Raw genomic sequence first — 19,644 nt, 5'->3', positions numbered from 1 at the left:
GTCGCCGATTTACCTGCACTTTGTACACCTGCAGCAGCACCGCAAAATTGGTGGTGTGATTGCAGAAACAGGCCGTGGATCCCGGGTGAGAGCTGATGATGGAACAGCCGACGGTGGACCACATTCCCCCCGTGTCCGGGCTACCTCGGCGCAAGAGAGAGACAGGGAGGAAGCCCATAGAAATTAGCAGTCGTCCCTAAGGAACGGCAACGCTCCCAGGGAAACTCGCACTCCCGGAGGCAGCAGAATTGGGTGTAGGAGTGACGGGGCCCTATGGCGCGTCCAAGGGGGCGTTGCTGACAAGACAAGACCCTGTGGGCTAGAATACCACTGCGATTCCACAGAAACAGGACAGGCTGTGTCGACGAGGAAACCGGGCTGTGTGTGACCACATATGAACCAGCGTGGTCTTAAACCGGGCTTGGCAGCTCCTGTTCGGGCCAGGGGGGAAGCAGAGCGGTGCATTCAAACAATTTAATCACCGATCCCCAAAACGCCCTGCTCCCAACGCCGTCCCAGGGGTGCCGAGTGAACACGCAGCCCCTGCCAACGAGGACTGATGAAGGGTTTGCACCCTGCATTCCTGCCCTGCTATAACTCTCGTCCCGGCCCTTCTGTGTCACAGGCTGGAGCCGTAATTCACCGGCACTTCACGCTCAGACTTCCCCAAAGGTCACTTGGGAGTACCTTCTCCAAGAGAGAGCAGGGCCGCAGCAGGCTAGGCTGGCAGAGACCTGGGATTCCTATGAGGCAGGGGACAGGAACCGACTGAGCTCAAAGCTTCTGTCATGCACTGAGCTGGCTGCGCTCAGCAGACCCCTGATCACACAGTCAACAGGGACCCGGAGAAGTCCCCTGAGCCAGGCCAGCCCCTGGCAAGCACAGTCTGTGTCCGGCCCACACTCGGCTCCCAGACTCCCGGATCCAGAGCCCGGAGGGGCTGGGGCACCGTTTTCGGCTGCTCCGAGGTGTGCAGTTACTCACAAACGCCGGCGACCTCATGGCTCCAGACCTGCGCTTCTGTCTTGCCACCCTGAACTCTTATCCTCAAAGACACCAATCCCCTAAGCGCCCCAGCAAGCCGTGCCCGCTAGCGGGACAGGGAGCCGGCAACGCCCAGATCCAGCGATGTCCCTGGGGGCGGGGAGCTTTGCCCAAGTCAGACAGACGCCGGGCCTCAGTTTCTCCATTTTAAAGTGATTCTAACAATGGCGAGTTATTTCCTGGCAGTGGGGGGGAGGGGTTAGGAAACAGCCAGACCAGGTGAGCGCGACTCAGGAGGTCTCCAGTCCCCGCTCCATGTGGCTGGAACCCCAGCATGTTCCCGTTGAGACCCAGGAAACAGGGAGAGCCCTAACCCGGCTGTGTCAGCGCTGGGGAACCACCAGGCCGTCCAGCAGCGATGCTCCTGCTGACCCGGCTTGTTTGCTTTGCCAGACAGATCTGCTTCGGCCCCGTTCCATCCAACCCCTCCCCCCCGGGCCGACGGGGGCAGCTCAGAAAACGGGCGTTTTAGCTGGCAAATGGCACCTGATGCTGAAGTTCCAGAAAGCGCAGATCGGCTCCACCAGCTTGTCCGGCGGCCCCTGTGGGCGGGCACAGAGGAGAGGCCATTAGCCGCGTGAACCGGCCCCGTGCGTTCACCCAGACCCGGTCCCCACAAAGGGATTTCGCCGCACGCGGCCGGCCGGCCTCCCGCCAGGGCCAGGAGAGGGGCGCGTCCCCAGGCGGGTACCTGGCTGCGGTGCTGCAGGCGATAGCGCACGGACGTGCTGATCTCCTGGTAGTCGCTGCGCAGAGCCGAAGAGATCACGGCGGAGCCCACCTGGGTGCGCAGATACCTGGGGACGGACAGGAGAGCGTCAGGGGCAGCAGGGGAGCCCCCCGCAGGGTCGCGTCGTAACCTGATGCCGAAAACCTTTGCGGAGACCTGGCAACAATGAGCCGAGGTACAACGAATAGGGGGGGGAGGGATCTCGAGGCAGGATCGCAGGGGGCCAATGGCTTAGCCAGCCTCGTGTCCCGCCACCAGCCATGGCCACTGCCGACACCCCCCGGGGGCATCGCCCCTCCAGAACGGCCCGGCCCCACACGCCTGGGGGCGGGGGAGATGACCTCCGGCCCCCGTGGATGCTGCTGTGCTGATGCACCGGAGAGATCGCCCTGGGGGATGTTGTATCAACACTGGGTCCTCTTCCGAACCCTGGGGCCAGGGTGCCACAGGCCCGTGACCCACGGGCGATGTGAGGCCCAGCGGGGCTGGCAGCCCGGGGCTCCCTCTCTCCAGCAGCGACCCATTCGGGCGGGCACACGGAGCGGGAGTGACCAGCGCCAGGGGCCCTTTGCTGCAGCGCGAGCTGTTCAGATGAGAGCTCCGGGGATCCTTCCGACACAACATATGGGGGGGGGGGGGATGAAAACCAGGCAGCCCCCGCCCCGGGGCTCAGGTAAAGGAGGCTTGTGAGGAAACCATCCCCCGGGGCAGACAGCAACCGGCCGGCGGGAGAGGGCGTCTCTTGAGTACTCAGAGCGCTTCCCGCAGGCGCTGACGGCTGGTGCTTTCCTCAAGCCACTTTCCAGCCTGGTGCTCCTCCCGGATGGGCCCTGCCGCAGCCCCAGGCGCATCTGCTCCCACCTCGGCGCCGCACGGCGGCGGGGACTGGGCCAGTTCTGCCTGGCGCCGTTAAACCCAGCCAGCGAGAGCAGGTCTCCACCGGCATAGGGCGTCCACCGAGTCCCTCGGCAGGGTCCCAGCTGCCACCCGCAGACGATCCCACGCCGCTCTCTAGCACAAGTTCCCGTGGCCCGGGGCCAGAGTCTCGCTGTTTTCTATGCGGGGCGCTACGGCAGTCACAGGAGACCCAAAGGCTCCCGGGGCCTGGCCAGGTCTGACTGGCATGTCCCCGTTTGTCGGGGGGGGGGGAGCAGAGGCATCGTGCCGCCCCCAAGTAGCGGCGCACTCACTTCCGTCCTCCGTCAGACGCGGCCACGTCCTGGAACCCGACGCCAGCTCCAGGGAGGAGGCGCTGGAGGGAGGCGGAACTGTACCACGTGTTGACCACGGTGACTCTACGGAGCCCTGGAGAGACCACAGAGGGGCTGTCATGTAACTAGAGTTAAGGGGAGCAGCCAGATCACTGCTGCACCCTGGGGGGGGGGGGTATTTGCCCCAAACTGCATACAAAGGGGGCCATGTGAGGTGTCACATGAAAGCTTCTGTTCTACTGATTCTGGATGTGCTATCCATGTACTTGTATGATCTCTGTATGTGGGGCTAGACACATGTCCTCTGTGTGGAGGCTGGAAAGGTCTCTGTGGCTGAGCAAAGGGCAAGGAATGGCCAGCCAGTGGCTCTGCTAATTAGCAAGGAGACAATGGATCTCTAGGTGCCAGTACACACTCCGGGAAGGTGGCTGACGTGGGACACAAGGATCGGTCGATGGACCATGTGACCCTCTGTGGCCAGGAGGAGGCCAGGCTGGATATAAAATAACACGGGGCAGACTCCATTTCAGTCTTCAGTTTTGCTTCAAATCCAAGATGCAGCCTTGCAGGGAACAACGAGCCCGGAAGAACCGTGGACCCATCCAACAAACAGAGGCTGAGGGTACTACCGGGCAAGGCTCGGTCACTGGTCAGAGGCCCTGCAGACCCGCAGGCAATGCCCCCGTGGCCTAGGAATGGAGGCAGGGTGGGTACTTACATTGGCAGGGATACATTGGCCATGAGCCCTAGGAAGTGGGTGAAGCCGGGTGAGGAATGGAGGGATTTCGTGGGGGTACCACCCCCTCCATTTCGCACCCAGCGACTGCCGGCCAGACACCGGACCTGGAGCAAAGGCCTGTCAGGCTCTGGCACTTGCTGCAAAGTGTGTCCCCCGGGAAGTGGCTGGCTCCGGAGATGGGCAGCGAGGCCTGTGCCACCGGCTTGGACCCAGCCCCAGGGGGGGCCATGACCGGAAGCCATTCCCCCGCGAGGGCTGTGCGGTGAAGGGAGCCGGCAGGTCTTGGCTCCAAGCAGCCAAATGGCCTCTCACAGCGCCGGGCCCGGCAACGGGGAGCCCCGAGGCTGTCCAGCGCGGCAGCCAGAGGGCCAGGAGCCAGGCGCGGGTGGAGGTGGGGCGTGCGCACTGCTGCAGTCTCTGGCCCAGACCCGCTTGGGCAGAACACCTCAAGGCCAGGCTCCTCCCCGCCGTTATATCCTGTCCGGCGCTTCCCCCCACCGCGTGGCATCAGGGGGGTCCCTCCGGGATGTGGGACACGGCCCTGCCTCTACCTGTGGCTTTAAGTCTCTCCACTTCGTCAGGGGGGATTTCTATGAGGTCAGGCCCGGCGGCGTCCTGGCTTTGGATCAGATACACGTCGCTGCGGGGTTCCTGCCGGCTCAGCTCCACCGTCCTGACTTCGACCCCTGGGGCAGCGGGAAACGAGCCAGGTTAGCGTTTCTGCCACGGCCGTTACACGAGGCGCCACGGCTGTCACGTGAGGTGCCACGGCCGGCTGGCGGGGGGCGGGGGAGAGCTGAGCGGACTCTTCGAGAGAGACACCAGATTCCTCTGGAAATCAGCCAGCCACGCTCAGGCTGCGGGTCCCCACGTGGCACTTTTGCCCACCTGGGAGCTGAGAGGCGCAGAGGGACTAAGCCGAGGCGAGGAAGGCATCGCTATGGCGTGAGGTGTGACACGTGCACGTCCACGCTGTGGCAACCGCATACGCAGCACAGCAGAGCCGAGTGTTTTCAACCTCAGCTGAGGCCCTTCCACGGCAGCCCCCCAGGGACCCCCAGGAGAGGACAAAGCAAAAGAGCCTGTCGGGAGGTTTCCCTCAGACCCAGCCGCCAGGCGGTGACATCGCTGGCCCAAGGACACGGTGGCAACGCCCAGGAGGACAGTGCGTGGGGCGCTCTCCTGCTTTGGGCGGGGGAGGGAGGGGACAAACTAGGGGTGTCAGCGTGATCCACCCCTCCGCTGTCCCCACCTCTCGGCCCCCCGCCCTCACCTCAGAGCCATGACATCGCCTCAGCCCTCCCAGTGTTTTACAGAACCCCCTGCGCCACGGCCGGCAAAGCCCCCCCCGGCCATTTCTCTGCACCTCGCCCCTTCCGGCCGGCACCTGTGCCCCCGGCACCAGGCGTCAGCCTGTGGAAATCCCTCGGCCTCGCCTGTGAGGCGCCGTGTACGAGGGCACATTGCCCTCGTGTGGAGACCGGGGGAACGCCGCCCCGACGGGAGCTTTCCTCCGTCCCACCGCAGGGAAGGGGTTTCGGGCCCGGACGCTTCCTGGTTTGCGGCTCACAGGGAGATCCCACTGCGATGTTAAGGGGTCAGGAAGGAAGGAAGTTCAGCCACAGCCTTGGCTCGGCCTCCCCTCCCACCCTTAAAATAGCAACCGAACGCTCCTCGGGCAGGGCTCCAAACAAGGCCGCCGAGTGCCCAAGTCAGACCCCGGGGCCTGACTTTCCAGTCAGCGGGGGCTGTCGGCTCTCCGCTGCCAGGCCGGCCCCCCCGCTGGGAGCCCACCGACCAGGGCGCCTCCAGTCAGCAGCCGGAGCTGAAATCACGGGCCGGGGTGCTTGGCCTTGTGGCTTCATGGGCATTAGCAGAGCCAGGCCGGGTCCCCCCATAATGACCCAGGCAGGGGCTCTACCGCCAACAGCCCCACCTCACTGGAGAAGGGTGCAGGGCGGTTCCCCTCCGGCTGCCGGAGCGGCTGGTGCCAGGTCCCCTTGTCGCCCACACGCAGAGCCTGCCTCCTGGGAGCAGCCAGACTCCTGAGGCGCTGTGTGTGGGGGGTGCAGAGAACACCCCTCCTCCCCCAGCCAGGCGAGCCGCCCTGTTGCACCCCTGTCGCGGGGCGAGGAAGTAGGTAGCTAGCAGCTCCCGGCGGGAACCACCCCCGCCCCGCCCCACCAGCACCCCAGGGCAGACCCCCGCTGCCCGGCTGCTCATTCGTGCCCCTCGCAAGTGCCGGGGGGCTCAGGCCGTTGCAGCTGCCCGGAGCCCCGCTCTGCAGACTCACCGACGTTCCTGTGCCGGATCGCTAGCTTTGTCCTTTCCCCAGTGAGGAGCTGGTCCAGGTTTGAAGCCATCCTGTCCGTGTTCTCCACAACGGCCATCGGCCCTCTGATAATCTAAGAAACACACAGTCATTGAACGTAAGAGCGGCCAGGCGGGGTCAGACCAAAGGCCCGTCCGGCCCAGTGTCCTGTCGGCCCACAGTGGCCAGTGCCAGGTGCCCCAGAGGCAGTGAGCAGAACAGGGAATCATCAAGCGATCCCTCCCTGTCACCCATTTCCCACCCCCGACAAACAGAGGCTGGGGACACCATTCCTACCCATCCCGGCTAATAGCCATTGATGGACCTAGCCTCCATGAATCTATCTAGCTCTTTTTTTTTTTTAATCCTGTTAAAGTCCTGGCCTTCACCACATCTTCCAGCAAGGAGTTCCACAGGTTGACTGAAGAAAAACTTCCTTTGGTTTGTTTTAAATCTGCTACCTCTTCATGGGGTCTCCTTAGAGCCAACGGCGCTGTTTCAAACCAGGGCTGCCAACCCTCGTGTTTCCTGATAGTTGGTGTTTTCAGAACCTCGGCTCCATGACTCTGTTTTCTCTTTTCCCTTTTTTTTAAAGTCAGGCCTTTGCCCTCCTGGCAGCAGAGAAAAGCTTGAAAATGTGAAGGCTACATGCACAAAAAGCCATCAGCCAAATAAACAGGTGCCCATTGTATTATTATTTTATTATTAAATCGCATGCTTTTGGGGGCCCGACTCCTGGTTTGTAAACACTTGGGGCTGGCTATGCTGTAGAACACACCACGTCTGGTGGCCCCTGTAAGATGGGTGCTTGTGCAGCCCCTCAGGAGAGATTTCAATGCCGCCCAGTTGATGTGCAGAGCGCCCAGAGCTAGCTTTGTGCTTCTACTCATGGTGCACATGCCTTGGTGCACATAGAAAACTTTATTCTGCACATGAATGGAAACAATCCACACACCAATGGAAAAACTTAGAAGGAACATTGCCCGTGGCCTGTGAACCCTACTCATAAGGGAAAGAGCTGCCAGCAAGAAACGGAGCCCGTTCCTTGAAGAGTTACAAATGCACAGCCTACGCCCCTGCCGCGTCCTGTGTGTCTATCCCAAGCGTGACAATCATTTCACAAGGCATATCTGCGCTGGTTGACAAAGGCTTCCTTGTCCACAGCGGCGCGCCCAGACCGCCCCGATCTGCCAACAAACAGCTGATCATCAGCTGGTCGGCAGAGCGCGGCAGCCATTTACATTTAAATGAAGCCGTGATTATTAAAATCGCGGCTTCATTTCCCTCTGCCAATCAGCCTAATCTACATGGCTCCATTGACGGAGCCATGTAGTGTAGACACACCCCAAAAGTCCACTTTTGTCGACAAAACCCTGTAGTCTAGACTCACCCTAGGATTCGAAAACACCCACAAGCCTGCCAGGGGATAACCCTGGAGAACCGTCTTCAGCCCCCCTCTTCTTCCCACGGCAGCCAGCCCCACCCGCCGACCTGCGGAGGTCTGCCCCGCCCTAGGCCCACCCCCATTAGTCATCGGATCATGGTGCCGCTGTGCAAAAGGAAGTGCAGCCGCCAGCCGCAGGGCCGGCTGGGCCATACACCACGTCTGCAAGATCCAGAGGCCACGCTGCGGCAAGGGGGCAATGGGGTCCCACGTACATCCCAAGGCCTTCTCACCTGGCTGATTTCTGACCACGTGTTGGTATTTTGCTCCTCCAGGATCAGGCCCGTGACTTCCACGTAATACCGGCTCAGCGGCTCCAGCATCTCCAGCTCGCCCCGCTCCTGGACTTCGACAGCTGAAACCTGCTGGAGAAACTGCACCACGCCGAGCAGGTCAGCCGGCTCCACCGGCATCTCCTCCTCCCGCAGGGCGACGGCCAGGGCCTGGAGAACGCTGACAGCCGCCGGGACGCTCACGTCTCTCGCCTCGCCCAGGAAAACACTCTCGGGGATCTGCCGGAGAGATGCCTTTTACCCCAGAGCAGACCCCGCCTCTGCCCAAGGACACCAGGCTGCGTGGGGCTGTGCAGGGCTGTGGGGTGGCTCAGGGTGCAGGGGGTCGACAGCCACGCTGGGCCCTGGGCCAGGGAGGGTAGGGATGTGAATGGGTAAGGCGAGCGATGCTTCCCGGATACCGGTCAATCGGTACCTGGGATCCGCCCCCCGAGCTGGTCACCCACACGCACGGCAGGACCAGGAGCAGGAGCCCAGCGTGGGGGCCCCAGGTCTGCATTCCCAGAAGGGGCGGGGCCTCAGGCAGAAGGGGAAGAGGTGGGGCCATGCCCCGCCCCCCAGCCTTCAGTGCCACCCAGGGTGTGTCCCCCGCCCACCGAGCTGCCCGGATCCGGCACTCCGCACAGCTCTTCTGCTGCTGAAACAGCGGTGGTGGCTGCAGCCCTGGGCCCCGGGGACTCGCCGGGCCCTGGGGAAACCTGCCGGTGGCTGTGTCCACCCAGGCACAAGGAGGCTGCCTCCCAGACACTCGTAAGCTGGTGACGGGTGCAAAACGCCCCACGTCCCTAGGGAAGGCAGCGATGCCCCTGCTCGGCCACATGAGCGAGGCCTGGCTCAGGCCTCCCTGCTCACTGCAACCAGCCCCCCGGGCCAGCCCCAGAGCTGTGAAACGGGCAGGGTGTGTCCAGGCGACACACCGGGGACCAAGCCAGAGGACAGGGCGGCGGGTCCCTTCGTGCGGCCCTGGCCCCTCCGGGGGAGCAGCAGTGCAGGGGCCGGGCATGCCCAGCGTGGGGCTGGGGGAGAGAAACGCGCCCGAACGGACAGCGGCTCAGGCCCCGGGAAGCCCCAGCAGCCGGCGGGCCGGCGCTCGCACGCACTCACCACGGTCGCGTTGGCGCGTGCGTTGACCCGGCTGAGCAGTGACGGGCTGGCCTGGGGCTGGGTTTTCTTCAGCAGCAAATACACCTCTGGGGAGAACACAGACACAAGCGCTGCCGCCGCGATTCCCGAGAAAGCCCCGTTTTCACGTCCCCGGGCTCCCGGGGGGCACCTGCTGCTCAGGACTGACGGCCGAGCGCCCGGCTGCCCTCTGCTTTTAGAGCAAGAGCCCAGTGGGGGAGACGCCAAGAGCTGGTCTCTGTGCCTTCCCCTCCCTCAGCCCCTCTCCCCACCCAGCAGGCCCAGAACCGCTTGGCGCTGGCTGTCCCTGCTGAGCTGGGGACCGACCCGGGAGTCGTGCAGTGCCCGGCATGGGGAACAAACCACCGACTAAAACGTGAGACTCTGTGCGAGCCGACAGCGGGGTCACTCTGCCTCGCAGTCAGCCAGGCCACACTGGGCCGGAGGCCGCGGCTACAGCTAGACCCTGGCACGGAAACAGAGTCGGTATCTGCCTCCGCAGAAATGAGCCGGCGGTATCCATATCCGCCTCCGCCTCTCAAGCGGGCCCCTGCCGGGCACTCGCGACGGCTCCTTTCGAGATTGGAAACGTTCGAGATTGTCGCCGATTAGACTGGAAACTTCTCAGGGCAGGGACCGTGTCTTCCTGGGTGTCTAAGGCCCAGTCCTGGCCAGGGTGCCTGGGAGCTACCACAAGGGAAGAAATGAATAACCCCAGCGGTACCCTTCTTGTAGCGGCAGACGAAGGGCAAGGCACGCAGGCAGGAGGTGTAACTGAGTCCACCGCTGCCAACGTCCAGAACTCGGCATTCCTCCACAGGCCCTGGCAGACAGAAGCAGAAGGCCCGAGCGCCATGAGACACAGGGTGTCCCCCAGTGGGACGCAGCTGTCTCGCAAATGAGCCACAAACTTTGCTTCAGGCTGAAAACCGCCCCTTGTTCCTGAAGCAGCCCCGTGGCTCTGCCCCGCACGGCCCAGCGCACAATCCTCATGCTGGTCCCGAGCAGAGCTTCTCGGAGAACCGGCAGGTTCTGTGCCCGCCCCAGACACACCGCCAGGAGACACAAACGCCAGGGCTGGAGCTCGTGTTTTCACAGACTCACAGGACTGGAAGGGACCCGGAGAGGTTTGGGTTCGGAGTGGCCGAGCCAGCGGGGGTAACGTGCAGTGCTAAACAAGAGCTTTTCATTCGGGACGATCCTGAAGCACTATGAACACGATACACGGGGTCCAGCAACACTAATCAACTGATAGCCTGCATGTGCTCCCTGGTTATCTCCCCCAACTGAAGCTAGAGGGGACGGGGGTGGGTGACAGTGCTGCGGGGCCCAGGACAGCACAATTTCATGAATGCGCCACGGCCACAGCCGACAGGAATTAGCACATGGGCGGGGCCCAGGGCAGCGTCCCTGCTCGCCCTGCTCTATATCCACCGCCGAGAGGGGAAACACGAAGGATGAAGGGTAGAATTAGGGTTGCCAGGTGTCCGGTATTGGCCCAGTATCTGTGGCCTCTGCCCGGTAAAAAACAACAGAAAATACCAGCGAGATTTAAAGGCTCAGTGACTCTTTTTTTTGCTCAACCAATTTTTTCCCGCCATGTTCGGTATTTTTTGTGGCGGTACCTGGCAACCCTCAGGAGAATTAGCGGGTGGGAATTTGCCCACCACACTCGAGTTAATGGCGTAAAGTGCCATGGATCTTCAATGGCCACAAATGAATAGGGCCTTTGGTCTTCCCGGGATGGCGACCGAGCCCGTAGCTCGCCATCCAAACTAGCCCTCTGCCCTCCAGAGACCCACCATCCTCCAAACATTTCCCAGCTATTCACGCTCTCTTCCCGGGGCGACGCTCACACCCAAACGGACCTGCTGTCGTTGGGACAGCTGCCCCGGCCGAAAGGGGCTGCTTGTTACCCATCGCCAGCCCAGACCCTGAGCCTGGAAAGCTCCATACGCTGGGGACTGGAGGCTTTGAGCGGGTCTTACCTGGGCATAGGAACTGGACTGTCACTTCTTGTACCGTGGGCTCAATCTCCAGCGTGAAACTGTCCCAGCCAAAGATCAGCTCGTGTTCGATCGGGCGGCACGCCCGGACTCTCTCGATCTGCTCTTCGCTAAGGACTCTCCGCCACAGGAACAGGCCCGTGATGTTCCCGCTGAAGGACTCTTTCTCCTTGAAGGCGCCCCCCAGGGAATCCTGGTCTTGTCCAATAATAAAGGTTCCCCGATCGTAGATAGCCTGGCTGGCGAGCGGCCCTGCGGCGCATAGTCCGGCAGCCGAGGCCGCCTTCCTCCCGTCGGCGTAGACGGCCCACGTCCCGTTGCGCCGCTGCCAGGTGACACAGAAGTGATGCCACTGCCCGTCGCTGCGGAACACCGGCAGGTACGGGGAGTGGTGCCCGTGGACGATGAGGGCGAAGCGCACAAACCCGGCCTCGTCCACGAAGCCGCGCAGCTGGAACTCGTTCATGAACGCCGGGGCGGCGTAGGAGAAGACGGTGGAGATCTCCTGGGCCTTGCTGTCCCACTGGAGGTGGGCGCAGGCCGTGACGGCAGGCATGGCGGGGAAGTTGGCCAGCACCTTCACGTACTTTGTGTCCGTTTTCTTTCCGAACACCAGGACTGGGGCCGTGTGAATTCCTGCCAAGAGAACATTCAAAACTGGACCGAGTCCCGCCCCTCTCTCTGGCCCACGTTTCTTTTACTTCCTCCCCAACTGCATGAACAAGCCCTGATCCCGGCGCACTACAAGGCCATAAATACGCAGGTTCGTGGCTACTTCTACAGGGGGCGGGGTGCTTGCTACCGTGATGCCTCGAGAGGGAAGGGGAGTTTGATGCACTTCCAGCAACCAGGATGGTAAATCACGAACTCGGGATTAACTGCTCCTGGCCAACGGCCCATCTTCTGGAGGCAGAGCCTAGAGAAGGCCTCCTGGATCACCTGCCCCACGCTCAGCCCAGCCGTGTCACATGACTACCCGCTGCCACATCGCTCCAGCCTGCGCCCCGGTCACATTACTTATAGATTACCTCTGCAGAACATGGCCAGCGGGGGGCCTGGAGACTTGCTGCGTCCCCCCAGGGCCAAAATCCCTCCCCAAAAGTCTCTGCTGCCAGGATACTGACAAAAAACTAGATACCGTTAAGGCAGCTGATGTGCCACTCCATGGCCAGCTGTACTCTCCCCCCCCGTGTGTCTTGTACTTAGACTGTGAGCTCCCGGGGGCAGCTCCCAGTGGCCCCTCCACACAGCCCCTTGCCCAGTGCAGTTCTGGCCCACCTAGGCCCTGCCACGATGCAACTCACAACACACATTTCCCCTGGCTAAGAACTTCCCCGCACAATCTCCAGGCACATCTGTTTTGCAAAGGAAGGATCCCGGCTCAGGGGTGTCTTGGTCCCTGGCGCCACCAGCCTCTCTCATACTCACGTCTCTGTTTGGGTTTACGCAGGAACGCCTCCCTCTCGCCTAGCCAGACCGCGCCGGGCACTCCACGGGCGCGCAGCAGTTTGCGGAGGGAAGCCAGCCCGCTGTCCCCGGGCGCCGTGAGCAGCTGCGCAAAGCGTTGCTCACAGTGCTTGCTTGCATGCCACCAGTCCAAGGGGACGTCCGCGAACTCGTACACCTCTCCCGCGGCCGCAACGGTGGCCGGGGCAGCACCAGCATCTGAAAGGACATGTGCCGGTTTGCAGGACGTACCAGGGCGGTTCCCTCATCCTCTCCCTGTCGTCGTCTGAGGCAGGCGGACTTCACGCCAACAGCCTCATTAATACGAATGGCACGCACACACCCACTCGCGCCACCGGGGGGCAGTCTCACACGGCAGAGCAGCCGCTCACCGATAAACGTGGGTGAGACAGCCCTGGGACAATCCAAGGCCGACTCTCTCCCCTGCAGTGTGAAGGGACAGACTTTAGCAGGATGCCTTGGGCCTAGGATGAGGGACATAGAGAGCTGCCCTTCAGCGTGTGTGCTTGGAAGTGTTGGCTTCCCCCACGTCCAGCCCTTGCCTCCTATGTGGCCATATGAAACACCTGAACCAACATCAGGACACAACAAATGCACTGCCGTACCCCGGAGGCCGACACCTTTCTTACTTTTTATTCACACTCGCTGAAGGACAGAGCTTGGGGCCCATTCTTCCACTCCCCCACTTTCCACACCTGCAATTTCCACTCATAAAATTGCTCCCACGTGGTCTACACCCACAAATGCATCAGGGGCACAAACATGAGGGTTACGTCTAGACTGGCATGATTTTCCGCAAATGCTTTTAACAGAAAAGTTTTCCGTTAAAAGCATTTGTGGAAAAGAGCTTCTAAATTGGCACGGACGCTTTTCTGCAAAAGCACTTTTTGCAGAAAAGCGTCCGTGCCAATCTAGACGCGGTTTTACGCAAGAAAGCCCCGATCGCCATTTTCACCATCGGGGCTTTTTTGCGCAAAACAATACTGTGCTGTGTACACTGGCCCTCTTGCGCAAAAGCTTTTGCCCGAACGGGAGCAGCATAGCATTTCCGCAGGAACACTGACAATCTTACATGAGATCGTCCGTGTTCTTGCGGAAATTCAAGCGGTCCGTGTAGACAGCTGGCAAGCTTTTGCGGAAAAACTAGACGCAGTCCAGCAGTCAGGCAGCGCTTACCTGATTTTCACCTGCTAACCTGGGAGTTTGCTTACACAGATTAACACCCACAATCAAATTTGGGTCCAAACAACGTTGGTTGCAATTTACAGCCAATAGAAAGGCAGTGGTAGTGGCCGGAGGGGGAGAGAGAGAAACATTAGCTCTTCAATCCCAAACATTTTCATAGAGTCTGTGCTGGACATTACTCATACAAACCAAGTGCTGCTTAGGACACTAACCTTTCGAAGTGTGATTATGAGCGAGGGCAGCAGAGTCTAAGAGGGTTCTGCACAGGCTACCAACCTGCAAGGGAGAACACCAACCGGCGGGAGCAAAGTTTAGGTGATGAACAAAGAGGGGCACGTTTACTGCTTAGTTCCCTGTTTAAGCCTCGGAGCCTGGTGTCTGCTCACGCTGCCCTATTCTAGTAACTTTTCCTGGGTATGTGGACACGTGTGCAAGGAACCTCTGAAAATAAACATTTCATAGCAAAATACTCTCCTCCGCACAATGACATGGGAGGATCAATAAACCAGAAACATCACACTCGCCACTGCTGAGGCTCTAGACGCAAAGGGTTATTATTCAAGTCCCTGGATCTGCCAAATGAAATCCCACATCTTGCTGAAACACTACAAGATGGAGCCAATGTTCCCTCTAATTTTTCCACCAACATGCAGAATACATTGTGTTAGATGCACTGACGTGTGCAGAAGTGCACCACCCATAGGAGCACATGTTGCCGGTTGCTGCCAGCTGTGAGTGCTCTGTTAATCAGCTGGGTGGCATTGGAATCTCTTCTGGGTAGCCGCCCACGTCAATGACTAAATACTTTGGATGATCAGAAGGGTTCGTTCATTTCATTTTTAGAGGAGGGTTATTCCAATGTCCCTCGGCATGGCCTCTTCTGAGACTCAGGCTCCGTGTGGCCTGGCTGCTAGGGAAGTGTGCTGGGACAGTTCCTGATTCTTAAACATTCAAATTATCCAACTAATCAAAGCAATCAAGTTCGTGTAAAACTTACCACAAAGCTGAGGAACCAATATTCGGGTCCGGAGCGCCGCCTGGCCATGTCGACGGGCTGGAAACGGGCCCTGGCTGTCAGAATGAACAAAGCACGGCTAGGTGAAGCTGGACTGCAGCCGTAGAGCGTTCGGAGTAACGCCAGCGGCTTCAGCAACTCTTGCATGACAGAAGTCGCGGGAAAGACTCAGCGGGACATAGCCGGCCCAGGGAGCCCACAAGCCAAAATAGCTTTCCTGGGCACATTGTGCCTGTGCAAAGGAGACCCCCAAAGCCAGTAACTCTGCAGATGCTGAATATTAGCTCCTAAGCCAGCTGGCTAGTGAGCTCTCCTGACCTGCTTTTACTCCAATAAAGTCAGGTGCCTAGATAGCCTGCCTGAGTAGTGTCAAGTGGGCTCTTTGACAATGTTTCTACGTAGGCACACTGCCCTGGCCGGACAATGGGATGTTTTAAAGGTTCCGATAAGAGGCAGCGTAGGGACTAACCATGACCAGCTGGTACCACCCCTACATTTTACAGGTGGGTAAACTGAGGCACAGAGAGGCTAAGAGACTCGCTCACAGACACACAACAAATCAGCATTACAGCTCGGAGGCGAGAAGCCAGGAGCCCTTCCAATCCCCTGTTTTTAACCACTCCCCCCGGGGTGGTCCTGAACATACACAATCGATTGGTCGATAGCCAGTCCTTGGCACCCAGAGTCCTATGAAAGCCATGCCACGTGGCGTTTTCGACAGCTAGCTTTCCAAATCAGCCAGAGGGGGGAATGACTCACAGAACCCTAGGCTTGCAAGAGCCCTCGGGAGGCATCGAGTCCAGCCCCCGGCCCAAAGCAGGACCAACCCCAACTCCATCATCCCAGCCAGGGCTTGGTCAAGCTGAGACTTAAACACCCCTAGGGATGGAGATTCCACCCCCTCCCTAGGGACCCCAGCCCAGCGCTTCCCACCCGCCTAGGGAAATTGTTTCTCCTAATCTCCAACCTAGACCTCCCCCCCTGCAACTTGAGCCCATTGCTCCTCGGTCTGTTATCTGCCACCGCTGAGACCAGCCTCTCTCCCTCCTCTTTGGACTCCCCTGCAGGCTGCTCCCAAATCCCCCCTCACTCTTCTGGAAGGGAAGCGCAGATCCATTCGGCAGTCAGACTTTAGCATCAAAGCCCTTTGGAGGCCATGGGAAAGAGACTCTGGTTCTAACAGAGCAGCCTTCAGGTCTGGAGGAAACAGACACTGCTTAGCTGGGGAGGGCTGAAACACCCTCCCGTCCTTGCCTTCTGTGACGCAGTGTTGGTACCTTGCTGGTTGCTAGGCTGGGGCTGTGGGGACCCCCACTGGCTGCTGCCTGTACCACGGCCCAGCAGGACAGGGGATGAGTCACTAAGCCAGGGTCTCTCAACCTGTCCGACCGGCTACCCCCCAGGGAGAGAAACAAAGGAAGGGGGATGCTGCCCCTGGCGGGGGGCAGGGCTGGAAGAGAGTTTTAGTTTCTGTCTGGGAGCATGGAGGAGACAGCCTAGGGAAGGGGCTGGAATTTAGGGGCCCAGTCTCCCCCATCTCAAGGGGGGCTGAGGCATCCTAGGCCTGCCCTGGAACCAGATTCCATCTGTGCTGGGCTGTATCCTGGAGAAGCAATAAACTCCCTCTATTCTACTGGCTGGTGGAGTCTGTCCGTGCCATTACGGGGGTGCAGGAGATGGGAAAACCCCAACGCGCCGTCGCACCTTCCCTCCCCAAGAAGAAGAAAAAACCCCATGTGACGGCGTGTCGGGTTTTTCCCGTCTCCTGCACCCCCGTAATGGCACGAACAGACTCCACCATCCAGTAGAACAGAGGGAGTTTATTGCTTCTCCAGGATACAGCACAGCACAGATGGAATCTGGTTACAGGAACCAGGGCTAAGAGGCCTCAGTGCCCCCCTTGCGATGGGGGGTGGCTGGGCCCTACAATCTCAGCCCCCTCCCTAGCTTCTTCTCCCCTGCTTCCCAGACAGAAACTAACCAACTCTTTTCCAGCCCTGCCCCCCCAGCCAGGGCAGCATCCACCTTCCTTTGTTTCTCTCCCTGGGGGGTAGCTGGTCAGACAGGTTGAGAGACCCTCTTTGCATAATGACTCATCCCCTGCCCTGCTGGGCCATGCTACAGCCAGCGGAGGTCACTCACAACCCACTGCCCAGCATAGCAGCCAGCAAGGTACCCCCCACTACGTAACACCCCAACACATTGTTTTCCCAGCAGTTAGCACTGTAGTCAAAGGAACGCATTCAGCATGGCCCGAGGGGGCGGGGCCAAAGACCACACGGCAGAGAAGGGGGAACCGGAGGAGAGGACCACGTGGCAATAACAGGACTGACTATAACGAGCGTTATGTCCACACGGCCTGCAAATATCCCCTCCGTCTCCTGTGGCAAAGCAAACGCACGCAGTGGAAACCGAAGGATGCCGGAGGGCATTTTAGGACGGCGACACTTTGCTTTGGTTTTATATTACCGTAACCACGGCAGAGCGGCTGGTTTCTTGGAGCCCACGGACAGTTTTCCACACCGCAGTGGGTCTCCTCACGTGACCTATCACGACGGGCAGCGCATCACGCACACGCAGATCACTCCCAATACGTTCACACTAAAACTAGACCGAACCGGATTGAACGTGTGAGCCGGGGATCACGTCCGGATCCCACCGTGTTTCGGGGTCGGTATCCGCATTGATCGTTGCCGATGTCGGAGGCGCAGAGACTGGGCGAAATCTGCAACGACTCGGACACACCCTGGATGCTGCTTTTGTGAATTAACCCCTGGCTTCAGCTCGCTGATGTGTCTTCTGGCTCTCGCACGAAAGCAGAGAGCAGAATGTGCAATGGCAGAAATGTGCTGGGCGGGAAACGAATCCCATTACTAGCCCAGGGGTGGGGAACCGAAGGCCCAGGGGCCAGACGTGGTCCGTGGCTTGCCTGGATCCGACCCCTGAGGCTCAGGGCCCCCCCCCAGCATTGGGGAGCCCACGCTGGTGCTCCAGCTCCCCTACCACCCACAGCGGGGCGGGAGCACACAAAATCCACTAGCCTGGGCCCCCCAGGCTCTGGTGTGGGAGGGGAATGTGGCGAGTGTCTTTCTCCTCCTCAGTCGGGGACCACGTCAGTGAGCGTTTGTTTGTTTTGTTTTGTTTCTTACTTGTGTGCAACCCTCGACTGATTTTTTCTGTGGGCCAACAGCCCCTGGCCCAAAAAAGATTCCCCGCCCCCATATTAGACTGAAGATTTGCATTGGGAGAGATCCAAAATGCTTGTTAACTGGGTGCCCTGGTTACCGGAGCGCCAGGTAACCGAGCCTTTGCTGTAACTTACACCAGAGACAGACACAGACGGGAACATGTAAAAATCCAACTGAAAACCAAGCTGCTTGTCATCGGAAGGGAAAGTATTGTCGCGCTGTCCAGTCCAGCTTCACGAGGGATCGAACCTCCGAGCACATCCCTGAGGCAGCTGTTGGTTCCCCCAAGTATAAACCAGGAGGTGATGAGGCCCCGAGCAGTTTTCCATGGTTGCACGCGTCTGAGGAAGTGGGTTTTACCCACGAAAGCTCCCACTCTAATAAGCCGGTTCGTTTCTAAAGTGCCACACGACTCCTTGTTGTTTTTGCCGACGATACAGACTAACACGGCCGCCCCCCCGAGACTTTTCAGCACGCGATATCTATTCTTTCCTTTTTATGTCTGATTTCGCTTGCAAGTCGTACTTCTTCCCTCTCGGAGAGGCCAAGCAAGTAGCAGCTGGCAGGCTGAGAGTGTAGAAAGACCATCGCTGAGATCCGCGGGAAGACTCTGTTCATTCTCATCTCTCAGCGATGACCCGAGGAGAACTTTAATAACCTCTCCCGGCAAGGCGCCGGCCTTGCAACTCAGCGACACAAAGCAAAGCGCCGAGCGGCTGTGTTGTCAGCGGGGGCTGTGCTGAGACCACCTAACTCCTCGCAGGTCTGACGGGACTAGAGCCAAGACACTGTTGTTTAACCAGTTAACCAATGAAAAGGGGGACGGATGGGTGGGGGGACGGGGCACCCAGGATCGCCGTGGACAGGGGTGGGCGGAAACAGCTCCAGCCTCTGCCACTGAACCAGTTACCCTTCTGCATCCCTCCGGCACATCCACTTGCAAGGCTTCAAAATCCATTTACTCCAGCCAGACTCCTCTCCTCTGGGGAGCCCCTGGCTTCTGCTGAGCAGACAGAATCTCCCGAAGTTCGACGTTGCCCCAGATGGAAAACTAAGCAGCAAAGTGCTTAAGAGAGTCTGATTTTGAAAATCAGCGCAGGAGGCTGCGAGATCATCTTCTCCGGGATCATCTCCCAAAAAGCCTGATCCTTTACCCTTGTATTCAAGAGGGCAACCCCCACGGTTGTGACTGCTCCTGTAAATCCGCCGCCCCCGACCCCGCAAAGCTCGCAGTAACATTCAAGGTTTGGGAAGATGCGGGGCAGGCCCACGCGGGCCCCTTTAAGAGTGGCCAGAGGGTTTCAACAAAAAAGGGGACACACTTGACATTGCATCACACTCTACAGCCCATCCCACAGACTCATAGACTTTAAGGTCAGAAGGGACCATTATGATCATCTAGTCTGACCCCTGCACAGTGCAGGCCACAGAATCTCACGCACCCCTCCCAGAATAATCCTCTCACCTGCATCTCAGATATTGAAGCCTTCAAATACTTCGAAGGCCCCAAGATGCAGAGAATCCTCCAGCTGTGATCTGTACCCCATGCTACAGAGGAAGGCGAAAAACCTCCAGGGCCTCTGCCAATCTACCCTGGAGGAAAATTCCTTCTCGGACCCCACATATGGCGATCAGCTAAACCCTGAGCATGTGGGCAAGACTCACCCGCCAGACACCCAGAAAGTTCTCTAGGGTAACTCCTGTCCTCCCTCCAGTGACCTATTCCCACTGCTAATGAATGGTCAGTTAGTTCCCAAGATCATGTTATCTCATGACTAGAAAATCGCGGGCATCGCTGGTTCTCAAGTTGTTTCCCCACCAGAAGCTCAAATACCGGACGGGCGTTCAAAACCGGGCCCCTGGCAGCCCTCGCCCCTTCTGCCTGCCAG

General features: G+C 59.5%; 1 protein-coding gene across 4 annotated transcripts in view; it reads right to left on the bottom strand.

Annotated features, from left to right (window-relative positions):
- ADGRD2 (adhesion G protein-coupled receptor D2) overlaps positions 1 to 19,644 on the bottom strand; it is a 97,020-nt gene that overhangs the window by 42,985 nt on the left and 34,391 nt on the right. For all 4 annotated transcript variants that reach the window (XM_075905672.1, XM_075905671.1, XM_075905669.1 and 1 more), the window contains 13 exons: positions 14,550 to 14,623; positions 13,765 to 13,828; positions 12,329 to 12,565; positions 10,883 to 11,536; positions 9,619 to 9,717; positions 8,877 to 8,962; positions 7,713 to 7,991; positions 6,018 to 6,129; positions 4,276 to 4,410; positions 2,965 to 3,079; positions 1,736 to 1,841; positions 1,531 to 1,586; positions 14 to 140 (listed from right to left, as the gene is read on the bottom strand). In XM_075905672.1, the coding sequence (XP_075761787.1) occupies positions 14 to 140; positions 1,531 to 1,586; positions 1,736 to 1,841; positions 2,965 to 3,079; positions 4,276 to 4,410; positions 6,018 to 6,129; positions 7,713 to 7,991; positions 8,877 to 8,962; positions 9,619 to 9,717; positions 10,883 to 11,536; positions 12,329 to 12,565; positions 13,765 to 13,828; positions 14,550 to 14,597 (2,118 nt within the window). In that variant the 5' untranslated portion in view covers positions 14,598 to 14,623. The remainder of the gene's footprint in view (positions 1 to 13; positions 141 to 1,530; positions 1,587 to 1,735; positions 1,842 to 2,964; positions 3,080 to 4,275; positions 4,411 to 6,017; positions 6,130 to 7,712; positions 7,992 to 8,876; positions 8,963 to 9,618; positions 9,718 to 10,882; positions 11,537 to 12,328; positions 12,566 to 13,764; positions 13,829 to 14,549; positions 14,624 to 19,644) is intronic.

Source organism: Pelodiscus sinensis, chromosome 22, assembly GCF_049634645.1.
Source record: "Pelodiscus sinensis isolate JC-2024 chromosome 22, ASM4963464v1, whole genome shotgun sequence".
NCBI classification, from domain to species: domain Eukaryota; kingdom Metazoa; phylum Chordata; order Testudines; family Trionychidae; genus Pelodiscus; species Pelodiscus sinensis.
The sequence above is the reverse complement of the archived record's forward strand: the minus strand, read 5'-3'. Positions and strand labels throughout refer to the sequence as shown.